Genomic DNA, 21,412 nt, shown 5'->3' with positions numbered 1-21,412 from the left:
GTCCGACGCATACTCGAATCCTTGATATTCGTCTGAGGGGAAAAGATCCCTGATGTAGTTCACTGCACAGGATGGGATCGGAATCCTATTCCTCCTTCCCAAATGCCCCCTCGCCCGAAGAGTGAACTGCCGGTACGCTGTTGACCTAAACAGTCTGAAAAAAGGATATAACAAGTTATCTTAGCCTAGCCTAGCCCAGTCGCCAACTCGTAAAATACACTGTTACATACCAGCTACTTATGGGGCGCTCCAGCGTCTCAGCTCGGACATCCATTAGAGATAGCATAGCCCCCTCCAACACATCTCTCTCACCGCACAGCATCCGAAATAAACGGTGCATGGTGATGCATTTTCGCCGATCAATAAATATTCCAGGTTTAGCTCTCTGCAACAGATCGACTCCGGTGTAGTGTCCATGCTCCGGCTGCGCCCGCGCCCACACCAGTCACTTCCCCCAAACGACCCTGTGCTGTATGTGGAGCCTGAAACTGATCCTCCATGTGCTGGTAGTCAGATACTACTGGCCTGTACCTTACAGGCTAAAATGCGTAACCCATGCCATTAAAATTACTCATTTTCGTGTGTGTGTATATAGGACCTGCAGCTGTTGCCTGTATACCTTCGCGGGTCCTACCATTCCAGTGACGTCATCGAAATTGCCAGCGTTCTTATACTAAACACAATTTGTGTAGCTTAAAAAAAAGCTATATTGATATTTTTACTTTAAATTTGTGTAATTTACTTGTAATTGTCATAAACAACACGTTATCAACGTTGATTCTTTCAGTTCAGTTCATCTTTAAGACGAGGCACATTTTGTAAAACAGATGTAGGCTACACTAAGTGATCTCTGACAGATCCGTGAGCGTCATGTGTCCTGCTGGCGGCCGAACGGACCGGATGACCCGATGAAGGAGCTGTGAGTGACGGTGTGCAACTGAGGAACCGCATCAGCCCAGAGTCTCACTCAATTCATCGTATCGCCGGGATTATAATCATCCGGTCTAATGTGAACGCCACAGAGGACCGTGGTTTTCGAAGCAGATACGGAAGTGAAGTCCCGTCTCTTCACCTGCACAAAACACACCCAGGCACGGAAGATATCACAGTCCTTTTTCTTGTTCGGAAACCTGTGGACTCGATGCCCTGACAGGCTATATAATTCACAATAATTTACCATGATGATGTTGATAAATTGATATACAATAACTACTGCAAACACACTGAATCATGACCGCTCCTACTGAATATCAACCTACTCTGCACTGAGTGAACGCAGAGCCCGGCAAACGACTCCCTCTCTGACGTAATATGACACGATGATGAAAAAAAGCGTTTTTCAACACGGTCAAGGAAACTGCCACGTTTTCTACTAAATTTGAGCCCCTATGTCTATACCCAAAACAATTTTAAAACTTTTCATATGGTATTATAGGTTATATATTAATAATAATTAAAAAAACTGCAATATGCCCTTTAATTAGGAAAAGGATCTCCCGCCTGCAGTTGATTTTGATATTTTTGGTATTATCAACTGGCCAGAATTTTGAGATTGCAATAGACGTGAAGAAAAGGCGTGAAAGCTAAACAATTTAGGGCTTTGTAAGTTATCAGCAATTTTTTTTAATGTATACAATGTTTAATAGGGAGCCAATGCAGTGTTGACAAAAAGTGAAAGTGACACGTGATGGCCAAGTATTTTATACTTGGTAACCCATACTTGGAATTTGACCTCTGCATTTAACCCATCCAAGCTTGTGCACACATTAGGAGCAGAGTAGTGAGTAGTGAACACACACACACTGCAAACGTGGATACACACACCCAGAGCAGTGAGCAGCCTTGAGTGGCGCCCGGGGAGCGATTGGGGGTTAGGTGCCTTGCTCATGGACACCTCAGTCATATTCCTGCCGGTACTGGAATCGAACCAGCAACCTTTGGGTCACCAGTCCAACTCCGTTACCATTAGGCCATGACTGACCCCGATATGGTCAAACGGAGCTGTAGAACTGTAATAATTTATCTGTATCTGATCGAGCAGAAATCTGTGAGAAATATAGCAACCCAAAGACAAAAGAACTGATATAAAATGAGCTGTTGTTGGAGCAATAGCCTTGTGGGCAACGCAGTGACAAATGCCATAGCTGTACACAAGGAAACACGTGGAAAAATCACATAAATGTCTTTCAACCCCTAGCCGATAGTATCAGTTGCAGCACTAAGATCCAGTAACACTAATAAAGCGATACAACCACAATTGGATGATGAAATAATTTCAGGAGCAAATCATTTGTGACTCTAATGAGAGCTGTCTCAGTACTATGATACGGTCTAAATCCGGACTGGAAATCCTCGTAGATACCGTTTCTTTCTAGAAAGGAACATAGTTGTGAGGATACTGCCTTTTCTAGTAATTTTGATAGAAAAGGTAGATTCGAGATCGGCCTGTAATTGACTAATTCTCTAGGATCAAGTTGTGTTTTTTTTTAATAAGAGGTTTAATAACAGCCAGCTTTTTCGGCACATATCCTAGTGACAAAGATTAATTAATGGTATTAAGAAGAGGATCTATGACCTCTGGAAGCATCTCTTTCAATAGCTTAGTCGGTACAGGGTCTAACATACATGTTGTCGATTTAGATGATTTAACGAGTTTAGACAATTCTTCCCCTCCTACAAAGGCAAAGTGCAGTAACTACACCAACACTGAAACTGAGAAAAATGGCTTCAAAGTTTTCATACAGGCCAGCCAAACATGTTACTTATACTTTTATGTAATACCTTTACAGGAAGGAAAATGTTATACATAAAAAAAGACCATTGATATGACCTTTGACCCTAAAAATGTAGATACTGCACTCTGCCTTTGTCTAACCTCAAGCAGCTAAAACACTATTACAAAAGCAGAGTGCAGTATCTACAATTGAAATGTGTTAATCCAACTTTCTTTTTTTATTCCTCATACCTTTTCATTTGTTTTAATTGGTTTTATGTTTTGTTTATGGATGTTTATAGGTCGAGTGTTGAAAATGCTTGGTAGTAACCTTCATCCAGTGTATTCAAGAATAGTATTTTGTCGTAATGTCCCTGTCACATCAGTCTTGAATGATTAAATTGCCATTCTCATTATTTTCCCCCAAAACATCCTTATAATTTTACACACAATCAAAATGCTGGTATTTTGGTTTGTGGATCTTTATTTTAATTGAAGATTAATTCATTAAATACCAAGGTTACTTATAAAACAGCACTTAAAAATTAGACATTTAACAACATAACTCAAACAAAATAACAAGGATAGTGTGTGTGTGTGTATGTGTATGTGTGTGTGTGTGTGTGTGTGTGTGTGTGTGTGTGTGTGTGTGTGTGTGTGTGTGTGTGTGTGTGTGTGTGTGTGTGTGTGTGTGTGTGTGTGTGTGTGTGTGTGTGTGTGTGAACACTCCCAAGCTAGACAACATTATAAAGCAGATGCGTTAGGCACAGTCACAGTATGTATTAATTCAACCACTGACAACGGTCAGAAAATGCAACGCTTTTTCCCGTCAAAATAAAAGCTCTATGTTTACAACTTCCTCTTAAGCTTCAACTGAGAGATTACCCAATAAAATACATTACAATAGCGTAAGAAATGAAGACAACAAGAAACAAAACAGTTATGACAGCGTTTCCAGAGTGGATAGATGCTAACGTTACTGCCTTCAAGTGGAGCAGGTAGGCTAAAATGGTTTATATGCTAGCGGCTCGCAAGCTAGTAACGGCAATTTCTCTTCCTCGCTGTCGTGCGAGCGCTACGCGGTTTGGAGCTCCCAAGCTCTAGATTCCGGCAGATTTTAACTAATTTGCGGGCATCAAGGAGCCGCTATCAATATGCGGGAGACTTCCGGATGTCTGTTATCAGACTCTGTGATAAGGTTGCTGTTCGCGAGGCGGACAGATTGGTAGATTCGCTACAGAGTGGCTACAGAGGCAGACCGCAGTATCTACCGCGTCAAAGCCAGGAAAACAAAGGCAGAACGCAGTAGCTTCACTTACTGCGGTTTGCCTTGGTACTAGCTTGGATTTTGTAGTTACTCCAAATTTGACATAGTGATTTAAAATAGTATTTAGATAGTTAATTTAGACCGCAATTAAAATAGTTATGAATAGTATAATTATATAATATCATAAGTACAATAATATAATCATACAAATATTGATAATAGCATATCGTTTATGTATAGTACTATAATAATAGCAATAGGCTATAATAAGAAATGTCAATTACAGAATATAGACAATAAAAAATAATAAGTTAAATAGTGACTGATAGCATAACTATAATAGATTGATAATCGCAAGTGGTATAATATTATAATAACAATAATAATAAGAACAGCAAATACAATGTAATCTCAATTGCAGAATAATATAGACAATATGAAAAAATATGAAACATTATAATATTTATCATTAAACTGACCTTTAACAAAAGATAAAGTATAATAGAGATATATAATATAGTATAATATAAAGATAATGTATAAATATGCAAATATAATTTATATATTTTAAAATATTCCTACATAGGCTATATAAAATAAAATGACACAACCCTGTCACTGTTTTGTTAAATTTCAGTGTTTTTGATCAGTAATAGCCATTATAACAGTATAAGTAGCCTAAAAGACAAGAAATAAAGTAAACGATTCACTCAAACATACAGCAGGATACAGCGTTAAAATAGTCTAAATATAAAGTTATGAAACTTCACTTTGCCCTCAGCAAAAACGATTTGCCAGTGAACAAATTATAGATTGAGACCAAAGATCACCCGTTAGATATACACAATATACATCTCATGTTTAACCACTAGAGACCTCAGAGCCGGCGGCAAACGTCAGAAGCACTAGCCGAGGTGAGGCTGTTCCAGGCGGGGTAGACGAGCGCTGAGCGCCCGGTGATCGCCTGGATCTCACAACTCCGAAAACGTCAGATCAAATTTTTAAATAGGCGCTATCTTTATAAATAAACCACAGATTTGAGTTTTAAACAACTACAATGTCGACTGAAAAACTATTAAGACCACATTTCGTGACACAATAACAGTAGTATTTTTAAATTTCGCGGCCTTTCTCCTCTGAACGTTACTATTACTAATTATATCATGACCAAATACAACCAGGAACTGAAACAAAATGTTCAGTCGTGCTTGTGAAAGGTAATTCCTCGAGACCCGTTTTCAGTTGTTTGGCGATTTGTACAGCCCCAAGCAGCACACGAAAAGTGAATTTTTCTCAATTCCCGGTATGAGAGGTATGGGAAAGTTGCCCTCCACAATATGGCGGCGCCGTTCACGTACGCTTCAGCGGCCAATAGGGCATCTGTGTATTTATTATGTCTATGATCTTGAGTGCCTGCCATGTACTGTCTATGGTAATGACATCTAGCTTGCTACGATTTACAGCTTCATATGGATACAGTAAATGGCTACGAAAGACAACATTTCGCACCTAGATTACCATGAAAAAAAACGCTACTTTCAAAAAATATCATCGTTTGGGTGTGATCATTACGCGATACCTGATGCGTAACGTTACTTCCAGCCTCTGACATTTGACAAGCAGATTTTTTCTCAATTTTCTCTGTTTGTTTCACTTTATACAAAACCAACTTTATGTAAACATTGTGTGTATTTGACAGTATTAGTGAAATAAGACTAGAAAGATAACTTAGTTCAGTAACCAGGCGCTGTTAGACAGGCTTAATGTTAGTGCATGGGTGTATGAGCTCAGAAAAGCGCACGTAAGAACCGCGCATCAACACGTGAATGACTTGTTTAACCGGCAAGGCTTTAAAGCACATGCAAATAATGAACTTTTGTGAACTGCAGTGTCCCGACAGACGAGTGGTGGGAGTTAGAACTACACTCTTGATTACACTGTGTTCAGCACAAACTCTGCTACAATAATATGTGAGCAGCATGAATGTAAAAGTATGTAGTTTTGAGAAAATTATGTTTGTGTGGTTTGTGAAAAAGCTAAATATTTTAGTCACTGAAATAAGGCCATACAACCCATACGGATTATTTATTCACAATACTTTTGAAAATCATCCTGCCAACTCATTCACATAAAACAATGTATTGCTTACACAACAATTTATGAGATTAAACCATGATTGTGCTCCAAACTTACTTTATAGCGCAAGTCGAGTGTTTTAAATAACCTTCTGTGATCTGATTTGGCTTCAGATAAAAAATCAGGCAGAAAATATATTATTTTATAGTATTCTGCACAATGATAAAGTCTAAATCGATTAGCATTACATTATAAATATAATTTATTATTATGAAAATACCTGACATGGCTCGAAGAAGACCGAGACCGGCTGACGCTCATAATTCATATTAAAAGTATCGACTCATTTTTTTATTACATAACTCCTGACACAAATTAAGACATAACGGTCACTATAAGTTTCTGAGAATAAAATAGTTGTTAAATACTGAAACTTCAGTCTTATATCTTTTTAATGATGTATAGTTTGTCAAGGTAATAACATTATTTTAATAGTAACTGAACTATTTAAACAGAACGATTCAGTGCGTCCGCGCACTGGTAACGCTTAACAGGTTAAAAGAATAGCTTGTTTGGATTTATTTACAACACAACATAATCCAAAGATACATGATGGACAAAACGGCACATTATTGAGCACAATGAACTAATCAGAGAGTCACATTCTTTTGTGCCATTCCTGCAACCGTTCCTGTTCAACATGCCTGTCATTTTCAAGGTGTTTGCTTTTTCATTTTATAATGTTCATGTACAAAGACTCGTGTGAATGTTTCATCAGTGGTATCTGGTGCCTGTACAAAAAACAACAAAACAACTATGAACATGCTGATATCAGGAGAAACTATAGGGCTGCTCGATTTGGGGAAAAAATATAATTGTGATTTTATTCTTTTTTCAGTAACATCCGGGGAATTAGTCAGAATATCAGACTTGTCTTGTTTTGGTTTTGTACAGCACAAACCCACTTTAATGTTTTCTGAAGATTTGACATTCTTCTCATTGAAGCCTGGGACCTGCAGTATATTTTTGGCCTCCCACCTGCAGCAATGGTAAACCCGCTATCTGTGATCCCGCTAGATTTGTGTTAGGACCAGTGTGATCTTTATCCAGTGCTCTACTGTGAATTTTTATAAAAGCTTTCGATAACAGACAGCTTAAAAGTATTTGGGACGTGTCCTAAAGGAAGCCTAGAATCAACAATTTTGACAGTGTTGTGAACTTTTTCTTCTCAAGTGTAGAAAAGATAGAGTTGCAGACCAGGAGATTGTTGAGGTATAAATTCTTTATTTCGTCGCTGTAGTCATCTCAATCAAGTCTAACTAAGGCAGTATACATTTAGTTCATATAACCTTTCAGGGGGAGGAGTTACATAAAGGTGGAAACAAAAGCATGTAAATGAGGCATACCGGTCAAGGAATGTGCCCTAGACTGAGAGTGTTACCAATCCTAATCCAATCAGCATAACAGTGTAATGTAAATATCCTAATCCAATCAGCCAGACTCTTCACCGATACCTTCACATTATCTTAATGGCCAGGCAGTGCATAAAGACAAAAGGTGATAGTCTCAGTGCTCTGACAAATTTAACTTACAACAGAGAGCTGGACAGACAGGAACAGGCAGGTTTGTGACATCATTTACCTTAGATACAAAATTCATACTAATAAACTTTCTCAGTTTCTATACTATTGTATTGGAAGCTCAATTAAACATTTAAATAAAATTTGTAATCCTACATTTCCCCCTTTGTGAGTTCTAAATAACTCTCACATTATATACAAATTTAAACAATTAAAAATTCATTCTTGTAACTTGTGATAGATACAGGCACATAATGCACTCTGTGTTTGCTTTTCTGTAATTGCATGCTGACACAGAAAACAAACATGCAATCAGGGTTTGTGAAGTTCTTACGGATAATAGTCTTTTCTGGTTGGAACTGTGATTTTCTCGTGAGAGGCGTGATTAATTTGTTGAATGAAGCACTTGATACTGTGGACGCATAGATAGTACGCCAGTAGAACAAACAACAACATAATTGCTATTTCCTTTATCCACAGCCAGGGTTTACCAATCAAGTTTCCGAACCATGAAGACTTATCTTCAGTCATCTGATGTAATTTTGCTGAAAGATCAAGAATGTCTTGTTGGATTTTGTTCAAGTTCTCTGTTGGATCCATTAAAACCCGGTGCAGCACTCAGGTCCGATGATGGTGCAGGCTCCTCCTTGTGTTGAATCCAAGGCCACTCTGTTCTGTAAGATCACTATCTTGTGCGAAGCGAGAGTGTCTGTCATGTTACTGGTACGACAATCTTGATCATGTTGAAGGATGACTGAAGGTTTCGTATGTGAGTCTCTGCGTTGTGTATTTTTTTCTTTTTCTTTTCTTTATCCTTTTGTGATAGTTGGCTCGGAAGTGGGTCAAGTTGTTTCTTGAGGTTTTCTTGTGGCTTCATACGCAGATGACGAGGTCAGTGCGTATGGGTCTCGGGAAGTCATCAGTGGTATCTGCACAGAGTAAGAAAGAAAACAAAAGACAGGAGAGCAGTATTTGTTCAAACACTAGGGTTGTAAACTTTTCCGAGTCTGCTAAGCAGTAGAGCAGTATTTGTTCAAACACTAGGGTTGTAAACTTTTTCTGGGTCTGCTATTGTCGTTCCATCTTTCCCTATTTCTTAATTCCTTTGACACCTAAAGAACGCAGTGAGGTGAGGATGGATTAATTGGTGAAGAAGGCCTATGAGGGATTCTTCACCGAAGGGTTGGCCCCCGACGCCTGTTGCAATCGGTTCTTCCCTCGGCTCCCCACTGGTTCGTGTCCTATCCTATCCCTGTTGGAGCAGGAACAACCTTACAGTGTGACACATGAGTCCAGGTTTTCCTTCCCTGACACAATACTGCAGCTGCTGTAATCAACATCACTTGATGTGGCCCATGCCACTTTGGTTCTAATGGAGGAAACGTCTTTGTACAGATCAATTATTGATTCAGGAGGCATCATTTTCTTCTGTGCTGCACTACCTGAACACATTTGTACAGTTGCATAGAAACAAGCCTGTTTAGATGCCATATCAGCAAGAGCATTACCTTTAGCTTCCGTAGTATTAGTTGTGAGATGTGCTTTCACTTTGATCACTGCTAATTTCTTTGGAAGTTTAATGGAAAACATTAGATCTTTCACTAATTCAGCATGCTTAATGGGGGATCCCGCAGAAGTTAGAAACTGCCTGGTTTGCCAAATGACACCAAAATCATGAATTACCCCAAAAGCATATCTGGAATCTGTGTAGATATTAGCAACTGATCCTGAAGCTAGCGTGCATGCTCTTGTTAGGGCTACTAGTTCTGCAGCTTGAGCTGAAAAATGATCTGGAAGACGTCCTGAAGCTAAAACTTCCGTGGTGGACGTTACTGCATAACCTGCTCGTCTTTTACCTTTTTATTTTACTTCACTCATAGGTGTATATGTAAGCGTAACACAACCGTGAGTAATTTCTCCTTCATCCTCTAACAAAACTTCAGTCATAGCAGACATCATACATGAGGACGGATTTGTGACAGGTGCACGCTGTAAGACAATGTTCGGAGTTGTGAGAGTTGCTTACCAATTTCCCCAATGGGAGGAGGTGACAGAAGTTTCTTTTGTTTAATTCACCAGTGTGGACACTGCATGAAGGCATTTTACATTTACAGTCTAACCTAACATCAGTACTGATGAAGGGCCTGTGCTGTAGCATAACATTTAAGGCTGTGAGTCTACTTAACGTGGTGTTCCCCAAAGGAAAAACTGAGATAGTCACTTTCCTTTTGTTCTATTAAACAAAAATAAGTCTTTCATCTTTGTTGGAAGTTACTGGGGAAATTAAGCACTCACAGCCAAAATGGTTAACACATCAACAAGCTGCCCAACGAGTTTAATGACGAGGGGACGGGCTGCTTCAGAGTAGCAAGCAGACTGAGTAGGAGCTGAGTAACATTGTTAACTTGTTTAAAGTTCTTTTTGTTTTTCCTACACTCCTTTCCCCAATGTCCATGTTTACCACAGTGATAACAACTGCTGCCCTCTCTCTCAGGACATTTGCGTTTCTGTTGATTCTCTGTGTTGACCTTAAAGGATGCTGCTGCAATTTTTACTCTTCCCTTGACATCAGAATCTCTTTCCCAAGTAGCTAACCTCTCCAAGTTGTTTTGTATGGTTCTAGTGGACCATGTTAAGTCTAAGAAAGGCAATGCTTTTCTATGTTCTGACAACAGACCATTAAACCATGTGCGAACTAGGGGACCATTATCTTCTAGCACCTTCTCTGAAGTGTCAGCTATACCACTGTATGCAGCTGCTGACTGGCAAAATCTTTGAGTGTACTCACTAACAGTTTCACCCTTCTTCTGTAAACAACTAGTGATCTTCGACCAGTCAATTTTGGGTCCAACAATGTTCTTCAACGCTTTCAGAACTCCCTCTCTCAATTCATCTTTTCTGGCATGTTGTAGTTCAGAAGTAACAGCAGACTCAAAATTGTTGAATTCAGATTCAGTTAGAATTTGTGACATCAGCTGTGTGACTTCTGCCAACGACATGTCGTAAAGACGCATTTTACTGATCAATGCCCTTCTAAATTCAGAAAAATCTGTGCATACTGAAGGTAAGCTTTGGGATAGTCTTTCTATGTCTCTAGGTCCGAGTGCTTTGGCAACAGTTTGGTTTTGGACAACAGGAGAGTTGGGAGGAACACTTTCAGTTCTCTCAACTCCCTGAGATCTTCTTGCGACACATACCTTTACCGAATCTACAGGCTTATCAGTTACTGATGGGATGTCTACATCTGTTTCAAAGAATGCTTGTAAGTCAGGATAAGTTTCATCTGACTGTTGGTCTTCTGAGTCACATTTGGTTGAGGCCTTGTTATGGCTCAACTTTGTCTTGAAACAGGACACTTGAGTCTGCAATTGTTTGTTTTGTTCATTTTAACTTATCAATACACCTACTTTGTTCTTGTGCAATGGATAAGCTATATTCTCTATGGCAACAGATTATGCCTTTCATGTTTTTCTTTGTGATACATGCACCTAACACCTTCGTGCATTCTTCAATAGACCAAACTTTGTCTGGATCAATACCAAATTTCTTTGTCAAATCCAATCTAACTGACTCAGTCACTATGGAATCCATTTTCTCTCCTAACAATGACTTGAACTCACTGTCTGTCCATGAAGGGCTTGCTAGTCCATTTTTCTCAGTTGATGGAACTAGCCTAGCATTTCTTCTAACCATTTTGTGGATTTCTTTTGTTACCACACAATCAAAAAATAAACTTCTCTGATCAACAGAGGGTATACTTGTTAACACAGATAAAATCTTGTTAAACTTCCTTGTTACCAACACATCACAAACTGTTAGCATGTTACGCTAATCTTCCCTAAAAGAAAAATGCAAAGGATCTTTCACCTTCTTAACTTTTAGAGGGTAAAACAACCAAAAACACTAAATCTTCTCTGATCAAAAGAGGCTACACTCGATAACACAGTTAACCTTCCTTGCCCAGAGCAAAGGGTAACACACAAAATATTAGCAATTTATACTAAAATCTTCCCTGCCTGAAAATAGAGGGTACAATATATTAGCACTTGATGCTAATCTTCCCTAACTTTATAGAGGATAAAACACTTCCCTGGCAAAGCAGAGGGTAAACCACTTTGCTAACACACTTTTAACAGTTGTTAAATTTTCATGATTAAACAGAGGATGAACCTTCTTAAGCAAAGTAGAGGACAAACTACTGTTAACAGTTTAAACTATTAACTGTTGTAACTGCTGTTAAACGTCCCTTGTTGAACAGAGGATTAATCTTCTATGACTACACAGAGGATGTATCACCTTCCCTGGTAAAGCAGAGGATAAGTCTTCCCTAACTTTACAGAGGATAAAAACAATTCTTCTCTGCTGAAAACAGAGGATAGCAAATATTAGCAAGTAATGCTAACCTTCTCTGTGAACAGAGGATGAACAACAAAAAAACAAATAACTAGCACATAATGCTAATTCTACTCTGTGGACAGAGGATCACCAAAAAACAAAAACAAAATAACTAGCACGTAATGCTAAACTTCCCTGCCTGAAACAGAGGATCACCAAATAATAACACGTAATGCTAAATTCTTCCCTGCCTGACAACAGAGGATCACTTTCATCTCTAACACAAACTTTAGAGGATAAGCAATATTAACATGTACGTTAATCTTCCCTGCCTGAAAAACAGAGGATACATTTCATCTCTAAAAGCAACTTTAGAGGATAACTTTAGTTAACAAACCCTACAGCTGTCTGTTAACTTCTTCTCTGGCGGCGCAGAGGAATGACAAATTTGTACTGGTCTTTATTGGTTCTTTGAATAGAGTGAAACTCACCAAATCGTTCGCTGTACGGAAAAGTTCCGTCTGGACACTCAGTCAGAAAGTTCTTTCTTTGTTGAGCTTGAAGTTTCAAGATTCAGTCTGGAACTGGAAAGTCAGATCTTTGTTGAGCTCAATCTGGATTCAAAAGATTCAGTCTGGAACTGGAAAGTCAGATGTTGAGATCTTTGTTGAGATCTTTGTTGAGCTTCAGTTCTGGAACTCAGTTAGCGTTGTTGAGATCTTTGAGCTTTGAAGTTTCAAATCAGTCTGGAAAAGTTCATTCTTTGTTGAGTTTCAGTTTCTCCATCCGGGTCACGGCACCATCGGTTGTGAACTTTTTCTTCTCAAGTGTAGAAAAGATAGAGTTGCAGACCAGGAGATTGTTGAGGTATAAGTTCTTTATTTCGTCGCTGTAGTCATCTCAATCAAGTCTAACTAAGGCAGTATACATTTAGTTCATATACCCTTTCAGGGGGAGGAGTTACATAAAGGTGGAAACAAAAGCATGTAAATGAGGCATACCGGTTAAGGAATGTGCCCTAGACTGAGAGTGTTACCAATCCTAATCCAATCAGCATAACAGTGTAATGTAAATATCCTAATCCAATCAGCCAGACTCTTCACCGATACCTTCACATCATCTTAATGGCCAGGCAGTGCATAAAGACAAAAGGTGATAGTCTCAGTGCTCTGACAAATTTAACTTACAATAGAGAGCTGGACAGACAGGAACAGGCAGGTTTGTGACATCATTTACCTTAGATACAGAATTCATACTAATAAACTTTCTCAGTTTCTATACTATTGTATTGGAAGCTCAATTAAACATTTAAATAAAATTTGTAATCCTACAACAGGAAGTTCTGGAATTACAGGTTACACCTTTTTCAGTTGTTTAGTGGGTATAGGATACATGTTGGATTTGATGTTTTTAACTTTTTTTTATTTCTTTTCACCCTAGACCTGATGGAGCTGAAAGAGGAGAGACAAAAAATGAATGAAATGGAAGAGAAAGATCAGTATGATAAATCTTTCAGTTACTCACAGACACACAAAACAGAAACTAGTAACCTCCAGATGAGAGGTCACACTGGAAAGAAGCCTTTAACCTGCCAACAGTGTGGAAAGAGTTTCAATCGAAAAGACAGCCTTGAAGTCCACTTGAACATGCATTCTGGAGTGAAGCCGTTCATATGCCCTCATTGTGGAAAGAGTTTCAATCGAAAAGACAGCCTTGAAGTCCACTTGAACATGCATTCTGGAGTGAAGCCGTTCACATGTCCTCAGTGTGGAAAGGGATTCACACAGAAAAAAAACCTTAAAGTCCACTTGGACATCCACATTGAAGAGAAACCGTTCATATGCCCTCAGTGTGGAAAGAGATTCATGAAGGAAAAAACCCTTATAGTCCACTTGGACACCCACACTGGAAAGAAGCCATTCATATGCCCTGAGTGTGGAAAGGGATTGGCACTGAAAAAAAGCCTTAAAATCCACATGAGAGTTCACACCGGAGAGAAACCTTACACATGCCAGCAGTGTGGGAAGAGTTTCTCACTGCAGGGAAATCTTAAAACTCACATGAGTGTTCACACTGGAGAGAAGCCTTACACCTGCCCTCAGTGTGGAAAGAGTTTTAAACAGAAAAAAGAACTTGATGTCCACATGAGAAATCACTCTGGAGAGAAGCCATACACTTGTAAACTGTGTGGGAAGAGCTTTAGACATAAAGCAAACCTTGATTATCACATGAGAATTCACACTGGAGAAAAGCCTTTCACCTGTCCTCAGTGTGGAAAGAGCTTCAAGGCTAAAAGAAGCCTTAAGATTCACATAAGATCTCACACTGGAGAGAAGCCATACAAGTGTCTTCAGTGTGAAAAGTGTTTCTCATATCACTCAAACATGAAACAGCATTTGCAAACTCATTCTAGAAAGAAACTGCCATTTTCCTCGGCGTGACAAGGTTTAGAAAAAGGAGCAATTTCAGCAATCATGTGCGCATTCACTCTGGAGAAAGACAATTCAATTGTGATCAGTGTAATAAAAACATCACACTTAAAAGTACATATAAAAAGTTGTGTAAATGTGTTCTTTGTTAAAGAGTCCCTGTTACGACCCTTCACTAGTTTTTAGAGGTCTGGGTAGTAAGAAGGGAAACATTAGGCCACCCTTAAGTGATTGGTACCATTAGGTAAGGCAAGTTTATTTATATAGCAATTTCATAACAATGGTAATTCAAAGTGCTTCTTTACATAGAAGGAAATAAAACAATCAAAATAATTAAAACAGTTTAGAGTAAAAAGGAAATAAAATACAGTGCAAACAGTCGGACGCACAGTGGCACAGTGCTCACTCAGTAAATGCACAGCTAAACAGAAGTGTTTTTAGTCTGGATTTGAATGTGACTACTGTAGGAGCACATCTGGGGGCGCATGTATACAAATTTTTGTCTCAAGTCTGTAAAAAATCTAAGAGTTTTACTCTTTTACATTTTTTACAGTTTTACATTTTACTCTTATTCCTGAACTTAAGAATAAGTGTGATTCATAAAGGTTCCAATTCTCTGTCTTACCCCTAGCCCTTGTCCCTTGAAACCGAGTGGTAAGCACTAGGGGTAGAAACATACCCCTGTGAAATGAGACGCCACTTGCTTACGGTTACGTCATCATACATCATCACTAGCTGGCTGCTACGTCACCAGAGGCGACAAGGGTTGATCACAATCTTCCAAGATGCCGTCTGCAAGTGTGTGTATGTCGATTGCGTGGGTTTTAGAGATATTTGGACTTGTATTATATTGTAATATGAACCTAGTAAAGATCTATGTCTACAAGTAATATTTTGTAATGAATGTTAGCTATATGTTTTTTGTCCCAGTACAGTCCAGCTATGTGCTTTGTTCTTGGGGAAGGGAGACAACTAGGGTTGCAAATTGTCCCGTATTAGCCGGGACGTCCCGTATTTTGGGCATAATTGATTTGTCCTGTACGTGATCTCCCTTATCCCGTTTATTGACTGCAACGCTGATCTAACCACTGACTGACACAGCAGCAGTGCTGATCACGACACTTAAGAATGATCACCGACACATGTTATCATCCTGTCAATAATAATATAAATCATTCTTTTGGGACCAATCATTGTTTGATTTGCAAACTGCAGCTTCAAAAACCAGTTCGAGCGGGACTCCCGCTAACGGCAAATCAATGTCAGCATTCTGATTTCGGCAAATCAGTTTTGCCTATGCAAGCATGATTATTGAATCCAACATCCAGCCACGGAAGAAAACATGCAACCTACCTGAGGGAATAATATGCTGATTTGCTGCTCAAACATTTCTAATATTATCAATGTAGAAAACTGTTTTTTTTTTCCCTCCAGGATTCTTTGATGAATAGAAAGTTTCAGAGTTTTCTGAAATAGAAAGCTTTTGTAACATTATAAATGTCTATACTGTCACTTTTGATCAATTGAATGCATTGTAACGATGGCTGCCCCAAATAAAATTTGGGTTTTTAATAAATGTATATTTAATTTAAATTGTTCGGGCGCCAGACAAGAATAGGGCTTAAGTGACACACATCCACAGATTGAAGGGTTTCAGTCAAAAATTATTTATGTAAACATTTTAAATTAAAAAAACACAAAGTAAAATTTTTTACACAGAGTTCGTATTCTTCCTTTGCCTCACATGACAAAAGAATTAATGAAAGCCAACCGTAAGATGATTGCTGCTCAAGTTCAGTTAATTTCAACCAAAAAAATAAATAAAAAGGGAGTCCTTGATTCTGTAAGTCGCGTTCGATCAGGCCAATGTGGGCCGTCTGACCAGCACGGAAGGGCTCCGCGTGTTACAAGTCTTTTCTCGGGGCAAAGTATTTTTGGTTAAATGCAATACATTTTCTCATATGTATTAACTCGTTATTTCATCTGACTCCATAAATGAAAAAGGCTTTAATGATATCCGTGTATCATTAAATGTGAGCGAATGTTTTACTATTCCTTTAAACTCTTGAATGAAAATAATGTCAAAGTCAATTAGAATAATCAAATATCACAATTTAACATGTCAGGTAAATGTATCATTACAATTTCATAATCAATTCAAAGGTAATCAATGCAAAACATCAAATGTTCTAGAACAAAGAGGAAAAAGTTTACCCGACAAGAAATACGTGAGGCTGAGAGACTCGGCTCTCGACCTCACGGGCCGATCTCAAATACAGAAAAGGCCCCGAGCTCTCGCTGCGTTTCATTATATACCCAGACCTCATTTCAAATCTAAACATCATTCACAGTGGAAATTTACCTGTAAGTCACCATTTGCTAGCAGTGGAAAATTAGCATTCAGTCAAATGGTCGAAGGTGTTAACTCAAAGACACACCCCCTCCAGTGTGGAAGATATTAATAAACTTCCTAAGAACTTTATTACCTTTTGATTTACTTCTTTGGGAATGAGACATTTGTACCAGTCGCACCGAGACATTTCAAATAATACCAAACATGTATAAAACTCTATGATAATCATTCACATTAAACCATTTAGATTCTTGTGTGAGTTTGGGAGATCTCTGCCAGGATGAAGAATGGGGGAGAGAAATGTAGATTAGGATGAGGGAGGTGAGACCTTCGTCTCAATAGTGCATGAGGGGGAGTTCAAATGTTATTTTCCTTTGTTTTCTCAGAGAGTGGCCCTCTCTTAAAGGTGACCTATAATTCAAAATTGAATTTACCTTGGTATAGTCAAATAACAAGAGTTCAGTGCATGGACATGACATAGAGTGAATCTCAAACTGGACTGTTTTCGCGTTCTCATTTAATTCACGTTTATGAAAAACACCCCTGAAAAACGGTCGGTTCTCCACACAATACCGACTGTGACGCAATAGTCGGGATCATTAATATGTACGCCTCCAAATATTTGCATAATGCCAGCCCTCAATGCCAGGCGGAACTGCGCAGCCGAAGCATGGCAGTTGCTCAGTGTGGATGTACACATGAACACAAAAGTATTTTTTAGTTCCTTCATCTGAGCCTCTGAAGAAACAATGGGTTAATTTTATTTTCTCTGGAAATTTCCAAACATTTCACCGACTGTTTCCTCAACTTGGGCCAATACAGAGCTGGCCTCGGATCGAGCTACCGAGCAACACTTTCTGATGTGTAATTGTTCAAGTTCAGACAGGTAATCTTTCTCTCAAAATCGTTCAATACTGTTTATGCATCAGTAAGTCAAGCCAGTGACTAAAATATCAGCTTCACATCGTTTCTTTTAGTAGGATGAAAATAATCGTATTTAAATTGTGAACAAATTATATACAGAAAGCGATCAAAGAACAATCTTTCCACACAGAGCGAGTTTATCTGGACACTTGCCAAACTCGTTATGAAATCAATGACGCACGTTACTGCACAACGAAGTTCTTACTGTATTTACATCATCGTGTTTGCATTGGTGAAAGCATTAGAGAGTGCAGAAACTGCTTTGCAATGATAAGATCTTCATTCTCGCGATCAACACACTGTCATCCGCTCAATGCTCATCACGGCAACATTTTATGTGATGGGAATAGATCTAAATACTTTAAAAACATCTCACGATTCGTTAATCTCGATAGCTGTTATAGTAAAAACGTATAATAGCAGTAGTAAAAGTATTCGGGAGAGAGTTTCACATCTAATGCGTAGCTATTTCATATGCAAGCATGTCAGCCAATCACAGCAGTGGCCGCGGTTACACTGAATCCCACAGCCAATCACAGCAGTGGCCGCGGTTACACTGAATCCCACAGCCAATCACAGCAGTGGCCGCGGTTACACTGAATCCCACAGCCAATCACAGCAGTGGCCGCGGTTACACTGAATCCCACAGCAGACACGCCCCTTCAAACAGAGTGTTCAAATCAGAGGCTAAAAGCAGGCTAGGAAAAATGCCATTTATTTCTAAATTATGATTATTTTTTATCTAAAAAACATACTAACATTATAAGGGTAACCCAGGAAACATTATAAAATAATTAAAAAAAACATTCTAGGGCACCTTTAAAGTCCTTCAAGTTTTTCCAGTCTTACAGATTGGCCTCTTGACCACGTGGGTAAAATTCAGATGAACACTTACGTGGTCACAGTAAGACGGTTGTTGTAATCCTTGAGACGTAACTCAAAAATTGTCTTTGCAATGTTAGCATCTGTAGAAGCTCAGAGTGCTGTGTTCACCTGCAGAACACCTGGTCTCACCAGGTGTATGTGGCTTGAGTTCAGCAGGTGGATGAATGCGTTCAGGTTTTCTTCCTGTAGTTCAGCTTAGAATGTGAGCAAAGTTCATATAGTCAATCTGGACCTTTGTGACTTGTTCAGTCGACGTGTCATTCCTTCATAGAGAAACTTCTGCTTCTCTGGCACCTTTCCCATGATGATAATCTGACCCTTCTTGACCAATCCTGTCACCTCCAGCGGTGCGGTTGTCTGGGCAGACCTCGATGGATGAAGGTGTTCTCCTTGGTTCCACACTGCTTTGTGTGGGACACCTGAAAATCATCTTAAATGTCCACTTCACGATTGAGCACTTATGAACTTAAAAACGTGAGGAAATGCATCCGAACACATAATGTAACAAAACAAAAACGAAACAATAGATGGGTTCATGTCAGCAAGTGCGATTGGTACATATGGTCTCGAGTGTTTCTAAAGGTCCTGAATGGTAACGTGGTCTCATTTTAAATATCCAATTCTCCATTACCACTGTGATGAAGTTAAATTGTAGTGGAATTATAAATATTCTTGGTCTGAATTATTCAAAGGAAATGCAGCAAGAGGTCAGTGTAATCTAAACAATCAAATAGATTCTATGCATCAATAAATCAAGTAATAACAATAATCAATCAAAAATTATGAATTTAAATTAAAAAAATACAGTTGACAGACGATGAAACGTATTATTAGTGATCGAGTAAATTAGTTAGTAATTTACATTAGGTGGTCACAATTACATTGTAAAAAAATTGGAAAGGTTGGAAAACATGTTATACATACGTGTAGATAGTGTATGTCTATTTATTTTAGGTGTGAAGGGATAATTGCAGGGGCAAAGAAATAATGTGAGAGAGAGTGTGTGTGTTCTAGCTATGTCACAGTCAATGGCAAGGTTAAATTGGACATTTTGTGTGTGTGTTTACTGGCTAAGCCACAGTCGATGAATGGGTTAAATTGTAAATTTTGTAATTGATTGAAGCGCTCACACTTCAGATCTATCCGTTTTTTATGATGTTTCTGTTATTAGCGGTATGTTGAGAAATCAGGGGCCCTCCGGTTTTCCAACCACCCTAACAACATTCAGAAAATTTAAACATTTTGAAATTGAATAGCAGGTCTGTCTCTGCTCATAATTTGCATCATCGATTTGTGACTGTGACCATTCATATATATATATGAATATATATATGAGTTGGCAGAGTGTTGTGAATAGCGTTTGCTATTTGTGTCTCTGTTAGACTGTCATCATTGGATCAGCTTTACCATCCCGTGTGTGTGAAGCTATCCGGATCTGTTAGTGTGAAGATGTACAATAGATCTTTAGTGAAGTGACACTTTTGGACTCTGTCATCTTTATCTTCTTATGATGTGTAGTGTTCATCCTGGATAGACATGATCTATTCCAGGTGATGATGATGTGAGTGTGTAGTGATGGAGGAGTGTGTAGTGATGGAGGAGTGTGTAGAGATGGAGGAGTGTGTAGTGATGGAGGAGTGTGTAGTGATGGAGGTGTGTGTAGTGATGGAGGTGTGTGTAGTGATGGAGGTGTGTGTTCAGTGTTCATGTCTAGGAGATGGGCGGAATCTACTCTATAACAATTGTGTTGTAAATTTAGTTCCAGTTGTATACTGGGAGGCCATGCTTATATAGTGATGTGCTATCGTGAGATGTTAATGGCCTCTTGAAGTGTCTTTTCACCCATCTCCCGAGTCTCATGTTATGTTCTAACAATCCCACTGTCCTGGCCCTGATGCAGGCCGAAGAAATTGCAGCTAAATTAAACAATTAAAACAGTAAAAAAAAAAAATAGTCCACAGAAACATAAATTAAAAACATGCGTTTTTCTTTGCCTCTCTCTCGCGCTGGATCTGTTTTTAGCAAGTTTATTTAGTCTCCCTCACTGCGCGCGCCGGGTCTCTCTCAAAATTAAATATTTCAGGGTAAAAACACATCATACATCTGATAATACTGTATATGTCGCTGCGTGTCATCCATACAAATCGCTAACAAAAAACTCAAATTATTTAGCCTTTGTTGCTTCAAAGACACAGCATGCCTTGCTGAATTCACCTTACAATAAAACGAGGTTGATCGCAAATTAAAGAGCTCTGTATCTGCTGATCACTACCATTCGTTTCTTGTTTAGATAATGCCAGATTGTTGACAATCACACACACTGCTCAAACATTATAAAACTCTACAAAACTATGGAACCTGATGAACAATGAAATATGACTTCAATACTTAAACAGTGAACACTAATATTACATTATATTATTATTAACCTGTGTATTACAGTGCATGTAAGTAACACGGCTGTTATGAAGTCAACACTTAAAATTGCTCATTCTTTTATGTAGCCCTATCTCATCGCGCCACAGGCTGCAGTGATTACCTCCTAAACAACTGTCTTCTTTAAGCACCTAACGTTACATGTACTCTGAGAGTTTTTCTTACCTACTATAATATCTCTGTAATATTGCGCCTCTCTGTTATTAGTGATAACTAACCCTTAAACACACAAAAAATTAATTTACCTGAGACGAGGAGTGAGCGCTCGGTTGTTGATCCCCCATCTCGGCGCCAGTGATTTAAAAAGTTGGTGGGGCGCATGCGCACTTCGTTGAATCGATTCATCTTCCCTCGTCTTCCCTAAAAAACTCACAAAATCGCGATCTGTAAACTGTCGTGGCCGTAGATTTTGGA

At 38.8% G+C, this 21,412-nt stretch overlaps 1 protein-coding gene across 1 annotated transcript in view; it reads left to right on the top strand.

Annotated features, from left to right (window-relative positions):
• LOC143718562 (uncharacterized) overlaps positions 1-21,412 on the top strand; it is a 62,097-nt gene that overhangs the window by 9,778 nt on the left and 30,907 nt on the right. Inside the window, exon 3 of the mRNA XM_077209580.1 lies at positions 13,412-14,408. Within this exon, the coding sequence (XP_077065695.1) occupies positions 13,412-14,408 (997 nt within the window). The remainder of the gene's footprint in view (positions 1-13,411; positions 14,409-21,412) is intronic.

Source organism: Siphateles boraxobius, unplaced genomic scaffold (genome assembly GCF_051911475.1).
Source record: "Siphateles boraxobius isolate OS27281-9 unplaced genomic scaffold, OSU_SipBor_1 61, whole genome shotgun sequence".
Lineage (NCBI taxonomy): Eukaryota > Metazoa > Chordata > Actinopteri > Cypriniformes > Leuciscidae > Siphateles > Siphateles boraxobius.
The sequence above is the reverse complement of the archived record's forward strand: the minus strand, read 5'-3'. Positions and strand labels throughout refer to the sequence as shown.